General features: G+C 42.1%; 2 protein-coding genes across 2 annotated transcripts; one reads left to right on the top strand and one right to left on the bottom strand.

Moving 5' to 3' along the window:
* Positions 1-3,776: 3,776 nt before the first annotated feature.
* Positions 3,777-8,304, top strand: LOC306952082 (glutamine amidotransferase-like class 1 domain-containing protein 3, mitochondrial; the record flags this gene model as incomplete). Its single annotated transcript, XM_079542723.1, has 4 exons — positions 3,777-3,884; positions 4,857-5,028; positions 6,695-6,899; positions 8,112-8,304. 4 exons carry the CDS (start codon positions 3,777-3,779, stop codon positions 8,302-8,304), a joined length of 678 nt encoding a protein of 225 aa, XP_079398849.1.
* A 1,668-nt stretch (positions 8,305-9,972) lies between these two features.
* ACOD1 (aconitate decarboxylase 1) lies at positions 9,973-15,626 on the bottom strand (the record flags this gene model as incomplete). Its single annotated transcript, XM_079540966.1, has 5 exons — positions 9,973-10,939; positions 11,753-11,958; positions 13,142-13,231; positions 14,284-14,445; positions 15,615-15,626. The coding sequence occupies 5 exons, from the start codon at positions 15,624-15,626 to the stop codon at positions 9,973-9,975; spliced, it is 1,437 nt and encodes a 478-aa protein (XP_079397092.1).
* Between the last annotated feature and the right edge of the window lie 1,872 nt (positions 15,627-17,498).

Here is a 17,498-nt window from a genome sequence, read left to right as displayed (position 1 = left end):
TTTCTCCCTTGTCAGTAGGGGGTGTGCACCCATTATTGCAATAATGAATAAACTGCCCTTCGCAGAGATCTTTGCCTGATTAGAAATTTTTATCTTGAGCATGTTTCTCACATTAGGTAGCTGGCATCTGCAGTGGGAGTGCTGGTTAGTGCACTGCGCACTTCTGACTGCAAGGAGTCAGAAATACCACTGCTCCTGTCATGTGAGCTCCTCGGGAACTGTCTGTTCTCAGCACTAAGCTAGAATATATTAAACCCACCAAATTTGAGGTGAAAAACCCTGTGTCTGATGTAAAACTGCAGAATATGCTACTGAATATCAATTTGAGTAATGCTGAAATTACTGAAAGTGTTCAGAAAATTGTAAGGCAGCAGGGCTATTAACATCTTCAGTTATCTATATGTCTGCATCCTGCTTCATTGCTACCTGATTCTATATGGCTTGTCTTTTAAATATATGTAGTAAAGTACTATGTATTAATTTAATACTACATAAAAATTAGCTGTACACACATGGATTTCTATATTTCATTTTCATCTCATGTATTTTGTCTGCCTTATAATGATGCCCTTTCTGCTGTTTATTAAATAAAATACGAAACTACTTGTTTCCTAGCTTCACTGTCATTCAAGGTGCTAGTCCTGTTCAAAAACATGAATTAGTGTGCAATATGACAGTAGTTCATAGTTGTAGAGATTTTTATGTGCAACTCTTGCAGTGCTTCATGAAATAAGGGAAGCATAATTTATCCCTTTTGTAAAATCAGAATGCAGAGAAGCAAAGTGCCATAATGAAGGCGCCAGAACTGCTCATTAGCCAAACTAGAAATACGACGAACCAGTTCTTAGTTGTGAGCTCCACATGTTTGCAGTTCAGACTACTAAGTATGCATTCAGGCACTGCAGTGGTTGCTGGAAGTGTTGGTCAAATGACTAAGATGGCAAAGCATACTGAATTTTGGTTTTTTTTCTTCATGTTTTAGCATTTTTCTATTTCACTTCACTGCATCCAACAGGAAACTTTCACATTACAGTATTGTTTTTTTCTTCTCACGTAAGCTAGGTTATGTTGTGAACCATGCTTTAAAACAGAAAGTAAATTATTAATGAATTTCAGAATAAATACACTTGAGCTTAAAAAGCTTATATGCCAGCACTTGGAGTCAGCAGCTGCCTAGTTAAATATTTAAAACATAACAACGTGCCCTTTGTCAACTCACAGAGCTGATCTCCATCTTGGTCCACTAGCAGGCTCCAGGGAAAAACTGAGATTAGTGACAAATATCATCTTCTGGACTTGATCGGATTCTTATGTTTTTCTAATTCACTAGATCGTTTCTTTGAATTACTGAAAGATAAATATTTTCCTGAAACAAGAAGACTCTATGTTTTCCAATTATAAAACAGTATTTGATTGTCTGTGCCTATGAGAATCACAGTGTGGAGCAATGAGAAAGGAGAAAGCAAACCCTGTTGCAGTTTGGAACAGCTAGTTTAGTTCTGATCATCAACACTTGTCAGGCCCTGGCACCCTAAATCTGAACCTAACCGATGGCAGCAGAGCTGTGAATCCTCTTTTCCACTCCAAATAAATGTGTTTACTTAAAATCAGGCACCAAATGTCATTCATTGCTTGTTCTACATCTCAAAGTGTCAGGGAGCAGCAGAAGCAATGCTGCTTTGAAAGGGAGGACGTCATCAGGACATCAGGAGATCAGACCAGACACACAAACACACCTGCACCATAGCTCAGTTCACCTCTGGATGCCCATGGGGTGTATGGCCAAGCCCCAGCTGAGGCTAGGCAGTCATTAGGGCTGACAAGTGCAGGCAGGGCAATACTAGCAGGTTTTTTTCCCCCATCATAGTGTTTTCACACCTTGGAGAGGTCTGGTTTAAGAGGTGAACCCATTGTCAAATGCTTTCATTGCTGTTTGCTGTTGTAGACCTAGCCCAGAGAACACTCATGAATGTTGGGCAATGAAGCTATGAAGGTGCTGGAGTACTAGATTATTGAGGAGAAACTAAGGGAAATGGGCTTGTTCAGTCTGGAGGAGGCTCAGGGGAGACCATACTGTGCTAACTACCTGAAAGAAGGCTGTGGTGAGGTGAGGGTTGATCTCTTCTCCCTTGTAACTAATGATAGAATAGAGGGAATGGCCTCAAGTTTCACTGGGGAAAGTTTAGGTTGGATATAAGAGAAGATTTCTCTTATAGGGAATAGGCGTAGGGAGGAGGTGAGGTTACTGTTGCTTGAGGTGTTCAAGAAATGTACAGCTGTGGCACTGACGGGCACAGTCAGTGGACATGGAAGGGGCAGGCTGAGGTTAGATTTTGTAATCTCAGAGGTCTTTTCCAACCTTAATGATTGTATGATGCAAAGCTAGGGCCTCACTGAGCCTTTTCCAGGTCCTCCAGGGAGCAGAGCTACTTTCAGGCAACAAGGGGTGTTGGGTTTGTTATTAGGCGACTAACCGGGGATTCGGGCTGTCACGGTGCAGCCAGCTGGACTGTCTCATGATAAGCACATATGGGAGTCATTCAGCATTGTGGTACGTGCTTGGAACAGTACGTCCATTGGCCTTGAGGAAGAAACTAAAGGAGGAAGGAGCTGAAGGACGAAGATAAGGAAAAAGAAGATGGACACCACCTGGAGATGACCACCATGGAACAATGTAGCAATGAAGGGCCAATGGTAGGACTGGTGCTGGGCAGCCTGGACTGATACCCACCAATAAGATTCTGACAAGTGGACTTGGGAGGGTATATAAGATACTGCTGAATTTCAATAATCGCCATTTTGCAGCATCCCCCGTATTGGTGTCTGTGTTGCAACGGTCCGAGCGAGGAGAGACTGCGGGTAGAGCACGGAGAGATCGCTAGCCCCTGCAATGAGGGATCCTGAAATGGTGGCGTGTCTGCGGCAAGGGGAAATGCATCTTTTGGAACAACAGTCACAAAAATCCACAGGACACAGATGTTCTCGGCTTCAGCTGGGTGGCTGCTGCTCCTCCATGTAAGCAGGCCAGAAGAGAAATGAAACCTGAAACAGACAAGCCTGCTGCTTTGAAAACCAAAGAACACCTAGACTTCCCACACGTCTCAACGATACATAAGCCCTACCCCAGCTACATCTTGCAGGCAGAGGGGGTAGAATCATATCACAGATACATAGAATGGCCTAGGTTGAAAAAGTCCGCAATTACATCAAGCTTTCACCCCCTGCTATGTGCAGGTCGCCAGCCACCAGACCAAGCTGCCCACAGCCACATCCAGCCTGGCCTTGAATGCCACCAGGGATGGGGCATCCACCACTTCCTTGGGCAACCTGTTCCAGTGCGTCACCACCCTCTAAGTGAAAAGCTTCCTCCTACTATCTAACCTAAACCTCCCCTGTCTCAGTTTAAAACCATTCCCCCCTTGTCCTATCACTATCCACCCATGTAAACAGCCGTTCCCCCTCCTGTTTATATGCTCCCTTCAAGTATTGGAAGTGCGAGCGTAACACACGTACAAGGCGCAAGAACCAGACCTCGGACGCTAAAGCAGAACTGACGCAGCACCACAAAATGGAGGCCGGGACAGCACAGGCGCACTGGCGACGCGCCGTGAGGGGAACTCCTCCACGGCGCCACCCTGCCTCGGGGCGGTGCTGCCCCGCCCCAGCTCCGCAGTGCCGTATCCCTTCCCCCTCTCCCCCACCTCCCTGTGGGCTGCGGCGTTGGGAGCTGCTGCCGCCTTGCGGCTGGCTGCCACCCTCTGTTCTCAGACGCCGCCATGGGCAAGCGGGTGGCTGTGGTACTGGCCGGCTGTGGCGTCTTCGACGGCAGCGAGATTCATGAGGCCTCGGCCGCGCTGGTGCACCTCAGCCGCGGCGGTGCTGAGGTAGGAGCGCGGCCGCCCCCCGGCGCGGCCCTTTCCGCCTCAGGCGGCTGCGGGCGAGCGGTGCCTGGGGCGGGCCCTCCTTGGCGGGGAGACGTGGGCATGGAGGTGGGGGTAGTCCGTAGCCGCCCCCAGGTCGGGGTTCGGCTTTCGAATGGCTTTTGCTACTTTTTAGGTAGCTCAGAGCCCTCTGAGAAGTTGGGAGCGGGATGTAGCGCGGCGCAGTGGACCTGTCTGTGGCTTCTCGTGACAGCAAGACGTGGCTGTCTGTCTGCGAGGAGCCACAGCCACAGTCTGCCGTTGCGAGCACACAAAGCCCCGTGTTCAGCACGACTTCACCTCCCTGAAATTGACAACATCATCAGCACTGAGATGTCGGCAAAGCAAGTATCAAAACACATGTGAGAACAGCCCCTATGTCAGCCTTCCTCTGTGTTTTTAATGAGGTTTTTCAATTTGGTACCTAACCAACGTGTGTGCTGCCATGTTTTGTTTTTTACTTTCCACTACTAGGAAAGTGAGTCATGTCTGTGTTAGAAATGCTGTAAAGTTTGCATCTTTCTCTACTAAACTTCTTTGTTTTTACATCTGTGTTAGCACTCTGAACCCATAAATGCTAGGAGCAGCCTTCCTGTAGGCTCTGCTGTGCATCCAGGCTTGTGGTACCAATCACAGTGCTCTCTTAGTCCTATAGGTTACTTGCAATCCCCACCAAAATGAGTAGTGTTGGCCAAAGAGTGCACTCCCTATAAAAAGCTTTAGGAATAGGATGGGGAGAATGGCTCAGTTTATCCACACTGAGTGGATCATCATCTGAGTCTTCATTTACTTAATGCAACAGATCCACCCTGTGAAATCCACACATCATGATAAGGGGTTTTTGAAATAAAAGATCGTTTCATTAAGTGACATTTGTTGTCTCAATGTTAAGAGTTCTGTTTACACACACAGAATTGCTTCATTTCTTTATTCCAGGTGAAGATATTTGCCCCTAATATTGAGCAAAGGGGTGTTGTCAATCATCTAAAAGGAAGCCCAGCAGATGAGAAGAGAAATGTGTTAGTTGAAAGTGCCAGGCTGGCAAGGGGAAACATCCAGGATTTGGCTGAGCTGAAAGTAGGTGAATTTGATGCAGTTATTTTCCCCGGTAAGTGCATTTATAATAAAATAATTTGTGATTCTCCAATTGCAGAGAATTTAGAAAAGAGTTAATTAAATTCATAATTTAATAAATCATACTCTTGAATTTGAGAGTTATGTGGGTTTTGTCTTCGTATTTTTGACGATGAGAAGGTATGTTAGCAAGCGCTCATGGGCTGATATGTCATCTTGGAGATGGACTTGGACTTGGAGATCTTTATGGGTCTTTTCAAACTCAGGATATTCTATGATTCTGTGATACAGTTCATTAATTTAAAATGCCACAGTGTTCTTCATACATCACACTGTTCCTTATTTCTGAAAATTGTCAAGCCTTTGGTACTTTCTTGTAGATGAGAACTTGAGGTGGGAAGTAAGGAATGAAGAAACTAAAGCATAGTGAGGAAATTGACTTGCTCAAAATCACTTTCCAGAATATCCATAACTTTCTTAAATGTTGTCTTCACAACTGTGCCTAAGTTCTGACTGAAGTAGTTACACTGCCTTCTGTAGTGAGGCCGGCAGAGGGAGTGCGTGGATAGCGCTGGGGAGTCACTTCCCCAGCTATAATGGATCAGTGACATCAGGAGTAGAGAACTGGGAGTAGAGGCTAGCAAATATTTTCCACATTAATTTCATGCTCTATTATAACCTAGGCTCAGGGGAATTGGGGAGTTGCAGCAATAACTGTTACAGGCAGGTAAGCGCTATTAAGTTTGAAAATCAAAACCTCACTTCAGAGATTCCAGATAACATTCAGGAGAGGACAAGGGGATGGAGGGAAAACACAAATATTAAAAATGCAAAACTTCTTCCTGTTGTCCCTTGAAATTTTCCTGGAAAACTGTGTTTGTTTGTTGTAGGAAAGTTGATGCTGTGCGTGTTATGCATAAGGAACCAAATATAATGGATGGCTACCCTTTGTGTGATTATTCTGATAGCTCTATATCTAGCAAATTGTGCTGCAGTCTAGCAAGTTTGTGCTTCAAAATGTAGTCTGTACAGCTAAATGATGGCTAAATGCAAGTAATGGTTTGTTATAACTAACTTGCAGAAACATTATTTTTAATAGGAAATTATTGTTCACAAGTGTCATGTTTCAGAATATCACACATTAAAAATACTTTTTTTTATGAATGATCTGTTTTGTTCTTATTGTGTTAACTTTGTTTTATTTTCTTTAACTTCTGAGAGAATTCTAGAGATGGGAAGGTCTCCTCTAACTGTCTAAGTACTGAGCTAAACCTTGTGACTTAAATTACTGTGGAAGGGCAAACCACTGTGTGCATTAATTCTGCATTCTGTGCTTGCCAACAATAAACCACTGTTGGTCTTTCCTCTGATCCCTCTCTTGGTCATTGAGGAGTGCGCATCGGACGGCCCAGTTTTTCCAGTGTCTAGCAAACAAATCTGTGATGTGTGGTTTCTCTGTTTCTCAGTGCAGAAATACGAAGCTTTCTGGCCTGTGGAAAGTACATGGTGAATGTACTTTGTGCAGATAAACTTCTAAAATCATAAACCCGTTATGTTTCATATACCTAAGATCTTTTAGTATGGGAATTTGAAGGTCCTATGTATGCTTTGATAACATTACAAAAAAGGAGAAATCTTTCTCGTGTTGAATTTAATGGCTTTTAGCAGTGCCTTGCATTTCAGTGTGTGTTTGTTTCGAGGTGGATTTGGTGTGGCAAAGAACCTGTGTTCCTGGGCTGTAGATGGCAAGAACTGCACCATCAACGAACACGTGAACTCCACTCTCCAAGCCTTCCACAGTGCTAAAAAGCCCATCGGGTTGTGCTGTATATCACCTGTCCTGGCAGCTAAAGTCTTTCCTGGTTGTGAGGTCACAGTCGGCCAAGATAAAAACGTAGATGGAAGGTAAGAAGGAAACAGATGGAATTAATTTGTGTGGGAATTAAGATTATAAAGTGGCCAGTCTTCTGTGCAAAGGGCTGAGACTTCTGGAATCAGTAGCTCTTAAATAATTATTTCTTAGTGGCATTTTGCTCATTTTAAACTTCCACTTGTGTAGCAATTGTTGATGCACCTCTTATGGCAGGTGCATTTCTTATGCTCTACAGAGTCGGGACTGTTCATCCCTGAATTCAGAAATACGTTGGTTTGTGATTTTTCCCTATGATAGCAACATCCACACTACAATTAAAGAAAATATGAAAAATAGAACCCTATCTTTTGCTTAAACCATCTGTCCGCGAGCCACCGAAAGCTCAGGTTCCTGCACAGACTTTTCTGTTCAGTGTGGGTGCTAATGAGTTGCTGCAAGTATTGTTTGTCAGTTCTGAAATTGGCTGAACAGAGGGATCTTTTTTCTTCCTCCTCTACCTTTTGCTGCATTCGTTGTAGTTCATATTAAGAAAGTAAATTCTGTATCTTGCTTGAATACCTCCAAAGACTGTGATTCACTTTACAAATGTGCAAGCGAAGGATAGATATCTGTTGAGGTGGCATTCAAAAACTTGATAATTGGAGTGGCCACTTAAACTGTGCCTGTGGGATTTTGTCTGCTTGGGGATTTTCAGCGAAGTTTTTCTGGTGGCAGTTCAGGAAAAACAAGTGAGAACCATGGCAGAAGTTGGTGTTGCTTTAAAGACTGTTAACTCCTGATAAGAAATTCCACTCAGAAATTTTATCAGCAGTGATAAGTTTTATACCCCTGTTCCTGCCTTGTCTCCAAAAAATCAAACTCACTGCAGAATTTCAGTGGAAGACTTTATATGGAGGTGCTGGATAAGGTCTAATGTGTCTGCAAGTTCATCTAGCATCTCAGAAAAATATTGTGGATCAGTTATTGCTGCACTTGATATCACATTATAAACACACTGAAAGACTGTTAAACAGAGTTGTACCTTGTGGCATGCCATGACTGCATCTGAGCTGTTTTCAAAGATACTGGATCAGTTGCTGTGGGAAATAGAGATGATCTGACAGTGGAAGACTGTTTTAGTCCCTTGTCATGGTCAGTTGTAAAACCACTTAAATATTCTTGTTGTTTTCTCATTGAAGTTACTGGCACAATTTTATGGCTGTATCATCTCTTTTTATGGTTATTACAATCTTTTTCATTTACAGATATCCTGATAGTGAAACTGCATCTGCAATAGCAGAGCTTGGATGTAAGCACATTTGCAAAGATGTCAGTGAATCCCACGTGGATAAAGCCAATAAAATAGTTACTACCTGTGCATTCATGTGCAAGGCTCCTCTGCATGAGATCTTTGATGGAATTGGAACAATGGTAGAGGAAGTCCTGAAACTTGCCTGATGGGGAGCATACAGACTTCTGTGAGGAAATCAATTTAGCAAAGTATAAACATTTAGCTACTTTTGATGGTATTAATAAAATAATGCAGCTATCAAACTTCACAGTTCTTGGTATTTTTGGTGTTTTTCTTTCTTAACCTGAAATTTATTAAATAGTTACTGCCAAATTTATCCTATTTGTTTTACCTTTAACATAGAAAACATGTATTGGAACTGTGTTTATTATTTTATTTTTATGGATCCAAATGTATTCAGTTGTGGTAAGGTAATATAGGCACTTTCCTCATCCAGTGGGGTTTAATCACAACACTCATTGTCAATAACTTATATTTGACATTACCCAGGTATAATTACATGGCTAGAAATGTCTGTGTGTCTCAATGTATATCTTCAGCATAGATCAGTAATTCAGTTTTGCTTTCTAATCAAAAGGGATAAAGAAAAAAGTTTATCAAAAAACAACTTAACTTTATAAACCAAGAGACAGAGGCTTAAGTACAGATTAATACTTTCCATGTGGAAAATAATAAAAAAAATAATAAATAATTCAGGGTTCATTTACTAAAATCAATTTTATTTTGTGATTTTAGTTTTTGTACATACATTTTATACATTTTAAGACAAATGGCAAGACTTGAGGGAATGGTTTTGGTTGTCAAGTTAAGGTGGCAGTTCCTAAGGACACTTGGTGGTCTCAGCACATGAAGTGTTCTGATACATACAGCTCTCAGTCTATAGTAACTAATGTACTGTAGCCCATGCTTTGCAATGTCTGCAGTAATCTGAACATGGCATCCTGATCAGTGTGGAATGGTTATGAAAGCCAGAAAGAGAGCACTGTCATAAACAGCAAAGTCGGCATGGCAGAAACAGTTTTTGTTTAACTTTCAACCATTCACAAGAGTGTGGTATGTCTTTTAACAGGACTACACTTGCATTTATGCAATCAAAAAATATAGGACTATCATAACCTAGCTCATCTTAAAATGTTTCTTGCCTACCAAATATAAATACCCCGCAGCCTAAGCACATATTTTCCTTAAAAGTGTCTGGTCATCTCTTTGGCTGCTGCTGGGGAAAATGGGGCTGAATTTCTTCCTAAGCCAGCGCCTTGTAATTGAAGTGGGAACATGGCAGTAATAAACGCATACTATGAAGCACCAAGAAGATGGGGCTGGGAAATAATGCTTTTAGGTCTAGGAGTTGTCCCTCTTGCTCTGCACCCTAGTTCTAGAATGCCAGTCTCCACAGTGAAGCCTGATGTCTTTTGGAGTGTTAAGTGCTATTTCTTTTAGCGCACACACCAAAGCTGTGGCATAGCAGGTGGCCTCTTCAAGAAGGCTGTATAACTAAATGTGCAGCAATACATATGTAAAGGCTTCTATTTTCTGTCTTCATAGTCTTGTTTCTCACAGCAGCATTTCCATGAATTTAAATTTCCTTCGTGAAGTGATTAAGTAGAAGCAGAACATGCAGACATTTTTGTCAGAAGAGGAAGGAATTTTTTTTTGTGCAGCATGCTGGCGTTGCTCTACCTTTAGCAGTATAAGCATATAAAGATAGCTGAAGTAATCTTCAACTCTTCTGACTGAACTATGCATGCTATCTCTAAATTATTTACTTGGTGCTTTGGTCATTAAATAAGACCTTTTCCTGAATTTTGTTTGCTTTATGAGTTGGAATGTTTGAAGTGCAGCTTCTCTGGAAGTACTCTAGCTGACTGTCCTGACAAAAACATGTTTAATACAGAACAGTCCTCTACTTTTTCCAGATTGTACACAGTCTCTATAATGCCTTCTATGGCTTCTGCAGGAAGGACTTCAGAAGCGTTGGACCGAAATTTTTTCTCCACATCTTGCTCTGTCAGAGGTTTCCTCCAGTGTCCATAGAACGTGTTGCAGCGGTCACTAATCGCGTTGCCATCCCGAAGCACAACAGTCACTTCGCAATAAAGACTCTCAAAGCTGGGTTTGTTATCAGAAGGGTGCTCTAGCTGTGTTTTGCAGAGGAGCTCCTGTAAGGCTGGCCGGTGAATGTTCTCACTGGCAAAGGACTGGATGGACATGCTGCCATCCAGCAAAGCAGAGCAGGCAACAAACTGAAAGGAGTGTCGAGCTTCATGTTCTGAATTAGGGCTGGGTCTGTTCACATATTTGACTTCTGGGACTTTTACAATAACTTTCTCAATTTTATCAAGGATAAGCAATATGTCACTGTTTTCAACAAGCTTCCTCCTTACAGAAGATGCTGCATCAGCCACCCAGTGTGTTCCAAGATGAGCAGGAAAGTGTTTGATGGCCACATCTTGCTGGTCCAACAGCCAGGGATATGATTGCAAAGTTGGCAGAGTCTGTGGGTTGTAGTCTGTATAAAAGGCACCTATCCCTGACTCAATGTCCAAGATCTGATTGTTTCCTTGAAGACCCTGTGATGCTAAGCAAGCCGCTTCCAGTCCATGCTTGGCAGCATTGCCAATGTGCACGGGCTTTGTTTGAGTTGCTGCGTTAGCTAGTGGGGCACCTGCATAGGAAGCAGCAATAGCCAAGGAGTTTTTACATTTCATTTGGTTAAGAGCTAGCAGTTTTGCACAAGCTGCTGCACTCCCCATTGGACCAACTACTGTTGGTGGGTGAAACCTGAAAAAACAAAATCTCTTCATTAGTATAGTTCAGAAAGTTACTCGGATTCATTATACATTCAAGCTTCAATTTCCCTTTACTGCTGTGGATTGGACTGTAAGAAACACGCATTCAAATTTTACCCGTAGTCCTAATGGAAGAAATTTTTGCTTTTCTCCAGGAACAAGTTAAACTGGAATAACACCTGTTTTAATAGAGGCCTCCCCAGAAAGCAACTGAAAAACTAGAATTGCTTATCATTCAAGGCATACAGAACACAATAATGGCAAAAGTGTTACAGTTTTTAATTGTCTGAAAATTATACATACTGGAGGATGCACGTTTTGTTATTCTGAACTAGTTTTGCAAAACCAGTAGAAGGAAAATGCACAAGACAGCAAGAAGACATCTAGTCCATCCTGTGCCTCATGAGTATTTCCTAAACACACCCTGTGTCCTCTGGCTCTGCTCTGAACTCAGTACAGTTGACTCCATTATGCTGAGAACGAGCAAGGAAGGTGTGGTTGTCCTTGTCCTCAAGAGCTTGAGACCTGTGCTGTTCAGTGTTGCCCTTTTGCTGTTGATCTAATTAATAGAGAGATCATCAACACTTTCTTGTAAACTGATAGATACTCTTAAAAAGAAATCTATTCACCAAGCAGTGTGGAATCAAGTAAACATATTTATATTTAAGATTCACTTGAAGTTTTCCTAAATTGCTGGACAAAGAACAGAAAATACAATTACCCATGCCATTTGTATTTTAACTGGCATTTAATTAAAAATATTAACATTTCCATTCAACTTACAACTAGAAGCATTTTTACATACCTTTTGGGAATATTCCTGGCTTCACTGGAAAAGCGTAACAACCTGCCTTGCACCTCAATTCCCACATTGAAAGCTAAGAGCAGGTCAAGACCTGAGATTTTTTTATTCTGAGGAAAGGCCTCAGAGAGAGCCATCACAGCAGGGAGCACAGCCCCAGATGGGTGCGTGGCAGGATGCCATGTGTCATCAAAATCCATGGAGTGCACCTAACAAAAAGAGAAGCCATGATTTGTCATTAGAATTAAACTCTGACTGGGCAAGATTGGTTCAGTCAAATGAAAGTACTGTAGCTGGTGTAAAAAAGGCTGAAGAACTAGATTTTCCTTAAAATCTAAGAAAGCAAAACTTAAAAGGTCTTTCTTCTAAGTCCTTTGCTCCCGTTATCACTCAACATGACATGTAAATACAATATAAAGCTTGTCTCAATGTTGTGTAATTGTAACTCTTCTTGCACTGGTCTAAAATCAGTTTGGCAATGATTCTTCTTTTCTACAATGTGCTTTTTGCTACTTTAATTACATGGTACAATAAAAGCAGCAGTTCTGGGTCCAGTGGTGAGTTTTCACTTCCCTCATAACAGTATATAAACACGATTAAATGACTTCCCCTGCTCTACAACTGATGCTGGTATTGGGGCTTACACCCTTAAAACTATAGCAGCCTAAGTCCAAGAAAGCTATGGTCTTAAAACTGGAAAGAGCTGCCTAGCCTTTATGAGTATGTGGTGATGCCTTCTCCTACCCATACCCAGAGCCCAGCTTTAGGCATTACCAGAAGTCCCAAGGAATAGAGAGCATCAGGAACAGTATTTTTAATAACACCTCAAAATCTGAACTTTCACATCTATTCACTCATGTCTTCCTTCAGAAATGTGCGAGCTGGAAGGGTGTCAGTGCTCCCCTGTGCTCAGATCTTGTCCTGTAATGCTGGGCATACACGCTTCTGTCAAACTCTGCGTCAGGCTGCTGAGGAATGCCCTCTGGATAAGCAGAGGAAAACACAATTCCTGCCTTGAAGAATCCTGATGCCAGCTGTGTGTATATATATATGTGTATGTCTGTATCTGTGTTTTCCTGCAACTGTACTTCGGCAGCTGGAGCAAAATCTGGTGAAATCTCTTTGTTACGCAGTTGCTGTAGCCATCCTGCAAGAAGCTGTAGAGTTCTGACCTATAAAATCAGTTCCAAGTCTCAGATTAAAGAGATGCAGCCTGATCTAAATTGGGAAGAAAGTTGAAGCACATCAGGAGAACAGAGTAATGAAGCTTTGTAGGAGGCTTCAGGAACAAGAAAAAAAGTAAACTAAGTTTTTAGGAGCATTCTTTGTTCTTTGGAGTGAAAATGCAATCAATTAGTGTGATTTAAGAGCAAGTAAAAGAGCATCCCTTACAGCCACTCCATTTACAAAAGCTGCATACAGAGGAGGCAGTCGGAAATCCAAGTGGCCCCAGATGGTGCTGGATATATCTGAGCTGTAGATCTGGAACAAATTGACATCAATTAATTCAGAATACTGAACCCAAGGATAAATGTGCGCTGAGATCAAATCCTGCCCACTTGAGACTCAACTATTTCCTGTCATAGGAAAAATATGATTCTATTGGAAAGTGTGAAAAGAAAGTCTGTTTCCTGCTGACTCCTGTCCGGGGGCAGGCCAACACTATGGACCTAACCATTCAGTACCTTCACAAAACCTCTGGCCATTAGTGTTCCTCCTCATCACTCAGAGGCATTTCCTCAGAGTTGTCATCATTTTGTTGGGGAAGATCTCCAGGTAAAGGTTATGTTTTTCAATGTCTTAGTAGACTGTGCGTAAATGAAATATTGCCTCCTGATGCTAGTACCCCCATGCTTTAAATGGCACTGTTACTGTCTTTTTGATGTGCAGATCTCTTACCTAACAGAGAGCTCTTTATGAAATTAAATAAAAGGGCTAACTGGCACAGATTGGGAATGGGGTATCAGTGCAGGGATCCTTACTGGCACAGAGTGTTGTGTAACCTGAGTCCAGCTAGCCAGGTATTACCAGTAAAACAGAAAGCTAAACTCCCCCTCACTGATGTGAGCCTATGTTGGTTCTCCTTGAGGTCAAGTATTCCTTTAATTTAAGCAGAACAGGACTGTAGGAGAAACATGACCAATGTACCTCAGATAGCAGATTTCATGGACTGGAAATAACCTGATACTAATTTTTCATCCATGTAACCATTCTTCATGCTGGAAAGTCCAGTGCTAAGTAATGTTTCCTATGCTGATGCTTTTAATGAAATCTCATAGGTGAAAGGAAGGGATTCATAATCAACTTGTTCTGCTTGTGTCTGGCAGTCTTAGCGTACTACTTATTACACAGACCTTTGCCCATCCAAAGTTAGAAGTAACTTCAGCAATATAGTTTCCCTATTTCCAATGGGAAAAACACTATGTCTCTATTTCCATCTCCAAAAGAATTTCACTGCCATTGCAAAGTGTTCCCCTTTCCATTGCTTCTCATAGGTAAAACTTAGTGTGTGCTATGAATACTAAACATCTTACCTTGCTGTACTGTTTGACTTTCTGGCAGGTGTCGGTGCTGGTACCCAGAAGTCCTACTCCAAGGGTATCCAGAATCATTCGCTTGCTTCTCTGAATGACCAGATCTGTCAGGTGGTTTTTATTCAAACCATGAATCACATTGGCAAAATTTTCTGTAATCGTCTGAGAGAAGAAAAAAATATTAAATGTCCTTCTTTCTTTTTTCTTTCAGTCTAGGGTTAGCTGGCCATTTTTGTCATCCTGTCCCTGCTTACATGAATTTCATCAGCAAAATCTGAATTCTTCCCTTTTTTATTCCCAGAAATGCTATGTTGTTATTTATATGTTGGTTTCACTTTTTTTGATGTCTTCATCTGTTCTCTATTTCTGCTGCTTCTTCCGTAAGTCTCTGAGGCTGAGTACTGCAGGTGATGTAACTTTGCAAGATGAATGTATATACATATATCTGTGTGTATACACACAAACACACACATAGATGCATTAAATATAAAGAAACACAAACAAAAGTCACCTGGCTTTCCATAGCACCTTTTCATTGCAACTGAAATCAGCGGGAATGTGGCAGTTCAGGCCAGCGCAGCCACTAGCACTTAAGGCAGCAAGATTTAACTTCCACGAGAAGCAGAATCCCTATCCCAAGTTTTGCTGAGCTTGGGAGTCAGGAGGAGATGGGACTTGGCAGTTCTATTTTGCACTTGCCTGCTTCCACTGAACTCCAGATAAGCTGCGGTTCTAGCTTTTCTCCAAAGCAAGATCACAGAATCAAAGAATTGTTTGAGTCGGAAGGGACTTTTAAATGTCATCTAGTCCAACTCCCCTGGTTGGACTCCTACAGCTCCATCAAGTTGCTCAGAACCCCATCCAGCCTGACTTCGAATGTCTCCAGGGACAGGGCATCCATCCATCTCTCAGGGTAACCTGTTCCAGTGCCCTTATTATAAAAAAAAACTTCTTGTCTCCAGTCAAAATCTCCCTTCTTTTAGTTTGAAACCATTTCCCCTTCTCTCTTGCCACAGACCCTGCTGAAGAGTCTGTCCCGATGGGACAGCAACCTGATGGAGCTGTAGATTTCCCTGTTTGCTTCAGGAGAGTTGGACTGGGTGACCTTTAAGGGTCCTCTCCAATTCAAATGATTCTGTGATTATTTCAGCTGGGTTCTCAGTGAGCTCTGCACAAAAGCATTAAGGCCACCTCAAGGAGGGCAGGACACTTAAAGCAGGTGAGCCATGTATCCCACAGCATGATGCACAGCCGCTGATAAATGTACAAGTGAGGATACAAATACTTAAACAGACAAGTTCATCTTACATCACAAAGAAACAAGACAGTACCTTTGCCCACATCTTGGAGGGATGCTGTGTTGTCCCCAGGGAAAAGCAGAGAATGAATGACAGCCAGGGAGCAAGGGAAATCTCTCCTTCACTACTTATATATGCATGTTTTTAGTGGGGGGAGGCAGATTAGGCCTGTTCTCTTGTTCATCTTGTCCCACCCATTTCCTCCTCTGCCTGGAAATGTTCCTTTTTCTTCATTTTCAACTTTTCTCTGACTAACTGTGCTATAAACTGCTGGCACATGTGCAATAGGACTTTATCAGTCACATTCACATATCATGTGTAAACAGACAGATGTGATATTTCATTACCATATATTGATTCAAGTGCCTTACGTTTGGGAGCATGGAGATGAGGAAAAAGCTAGGGCACCTCCTGGATTAGAGAACAAAGTAGCAAATCTTTTCAGAATTGCAGTCTTGCACTGCAAGTACCTAAAACTTGCTTAGAGGAGCCTCAGTCTTTGAGTTCAACCTCAAATCCTTTTGTAAAGCTTTCTCTAACTCCTGAGTGCTCTCAGACAGAGAACAGCATGGATCTATGGATGAAGTTTAACACTGATTTGAGTGGAAAACGATAGTCCTGTTCTGGGTTGTGCCCCATTCCTCCTCCTGTCCCTGGATATGTAATTCTCCTTGTGTCAGCTGTGAAGCTCAACAGATACATTTTGGAATCCAGTCTCTCACCTAAGCCAGTCCAAGGATTCCCAGTTGTCAGGCAAAACTGTTTAATTGCCTCAGAAGTGCAAAATGAAATCTAGCAGCACAAGCAGAAGCAGAGAGGAGTAGGGCTAGAAGTATTCTGTGAGATCTGGGAAGGACACAGGCATGTAAGAAGAGATGGGAAAAGATCAGTTGTTAGCCAGCTCCAGCTGATATCTGCCTATTCTGCCTGAACCTGCCCCTGGATATCATCTTCAGGTGCCTTACTTGAGGCTGAAAATTACAGTGGGTGACAAAGTGCCACAAGTGATAGAAAAAGTATTGTATATTTTCATGGATCTAGCCAAAGAGCTTGGGGTCCAAGGCTCCAAAAACCTGGCCCTACAGACATTACTGGCTAATGTACATCATGTGTGAAAATATATCTGGCCTTGATATTGGACCACAAAAATCTATTAAGCTGATGAGATTGCTCATGTTGACAAGGTTGGCAACAATCAAAAAGATTAAAAGGAATTAATGCTATGGGACAAGAAAGGAAAGATTTTCTTACTTTTCCCTTTTGTTCTCCCAGTTTACTCTTCCTTCTTGGAAAATAGAGATAGCAAAATGGCAGAGCCACAGAATCACTTGGCAGGGACCTCTGGAGGCCATCTGCTCTAACACCTTCCTCAGGGACAACCAGAGCAGAGTGCTTTGACCACCATAAAATAATATATTAAATAAAAGATACTCAAATCTGTCCTCTTTCAGTCATCTTTTCTTTTACTTCTTAGATATAATTTATAGTCCCATTCTGTTTCTCATATTCCTTCTTCTCCTTTGAGAAAGAGTGAGACTGAAGTGAATTTTCAGTATCTCCTTGGTCCATTGATGCTATTAATCATATTTGGGAATTTTCCTAACAACTTGTGACCTTTTGCACTTCCCCTAACAACTTCAGCAGAGGGAACCGTGAACACAGCTGAACAGATGAAAAATATGAGAAAACTGTGCCACAACATAACTCCTTAGCACACTGATTTACTACTCTGATCACTAAAGCCCACAATCAGAGTGGAGCATAAAAGGCTCATAACCCTCTCAGTCTCTGGAAGGACAGTGCAGTGCCAGCGTGTAGGACTACATCCTCTGCCATTAACTCTCTGAGTCTCAATGTAAGGCATATGCAACAGCTTCCAGCTTCCAGTATTTTTTTGTCCCCCAACACTTAGAAACA

Source organism: Tetrao urogallus, assembly GCF_951394365.1.
Source record: "Tetrao urogallus genome assembly, chromosome: 1".
Classification (NCBI taxonomy): domain Eukaryota; kingdom Metazoa; phylum Chordata; class Aves; order Galliformes; family Phasianidae; genus Tetrao; species Tetrao urogallus.
The sequence above is the reverse complement of the archived record's forward strand: the minus strand, read 5'-3'. Positions and strand labels throughout refer to the sequence as shown.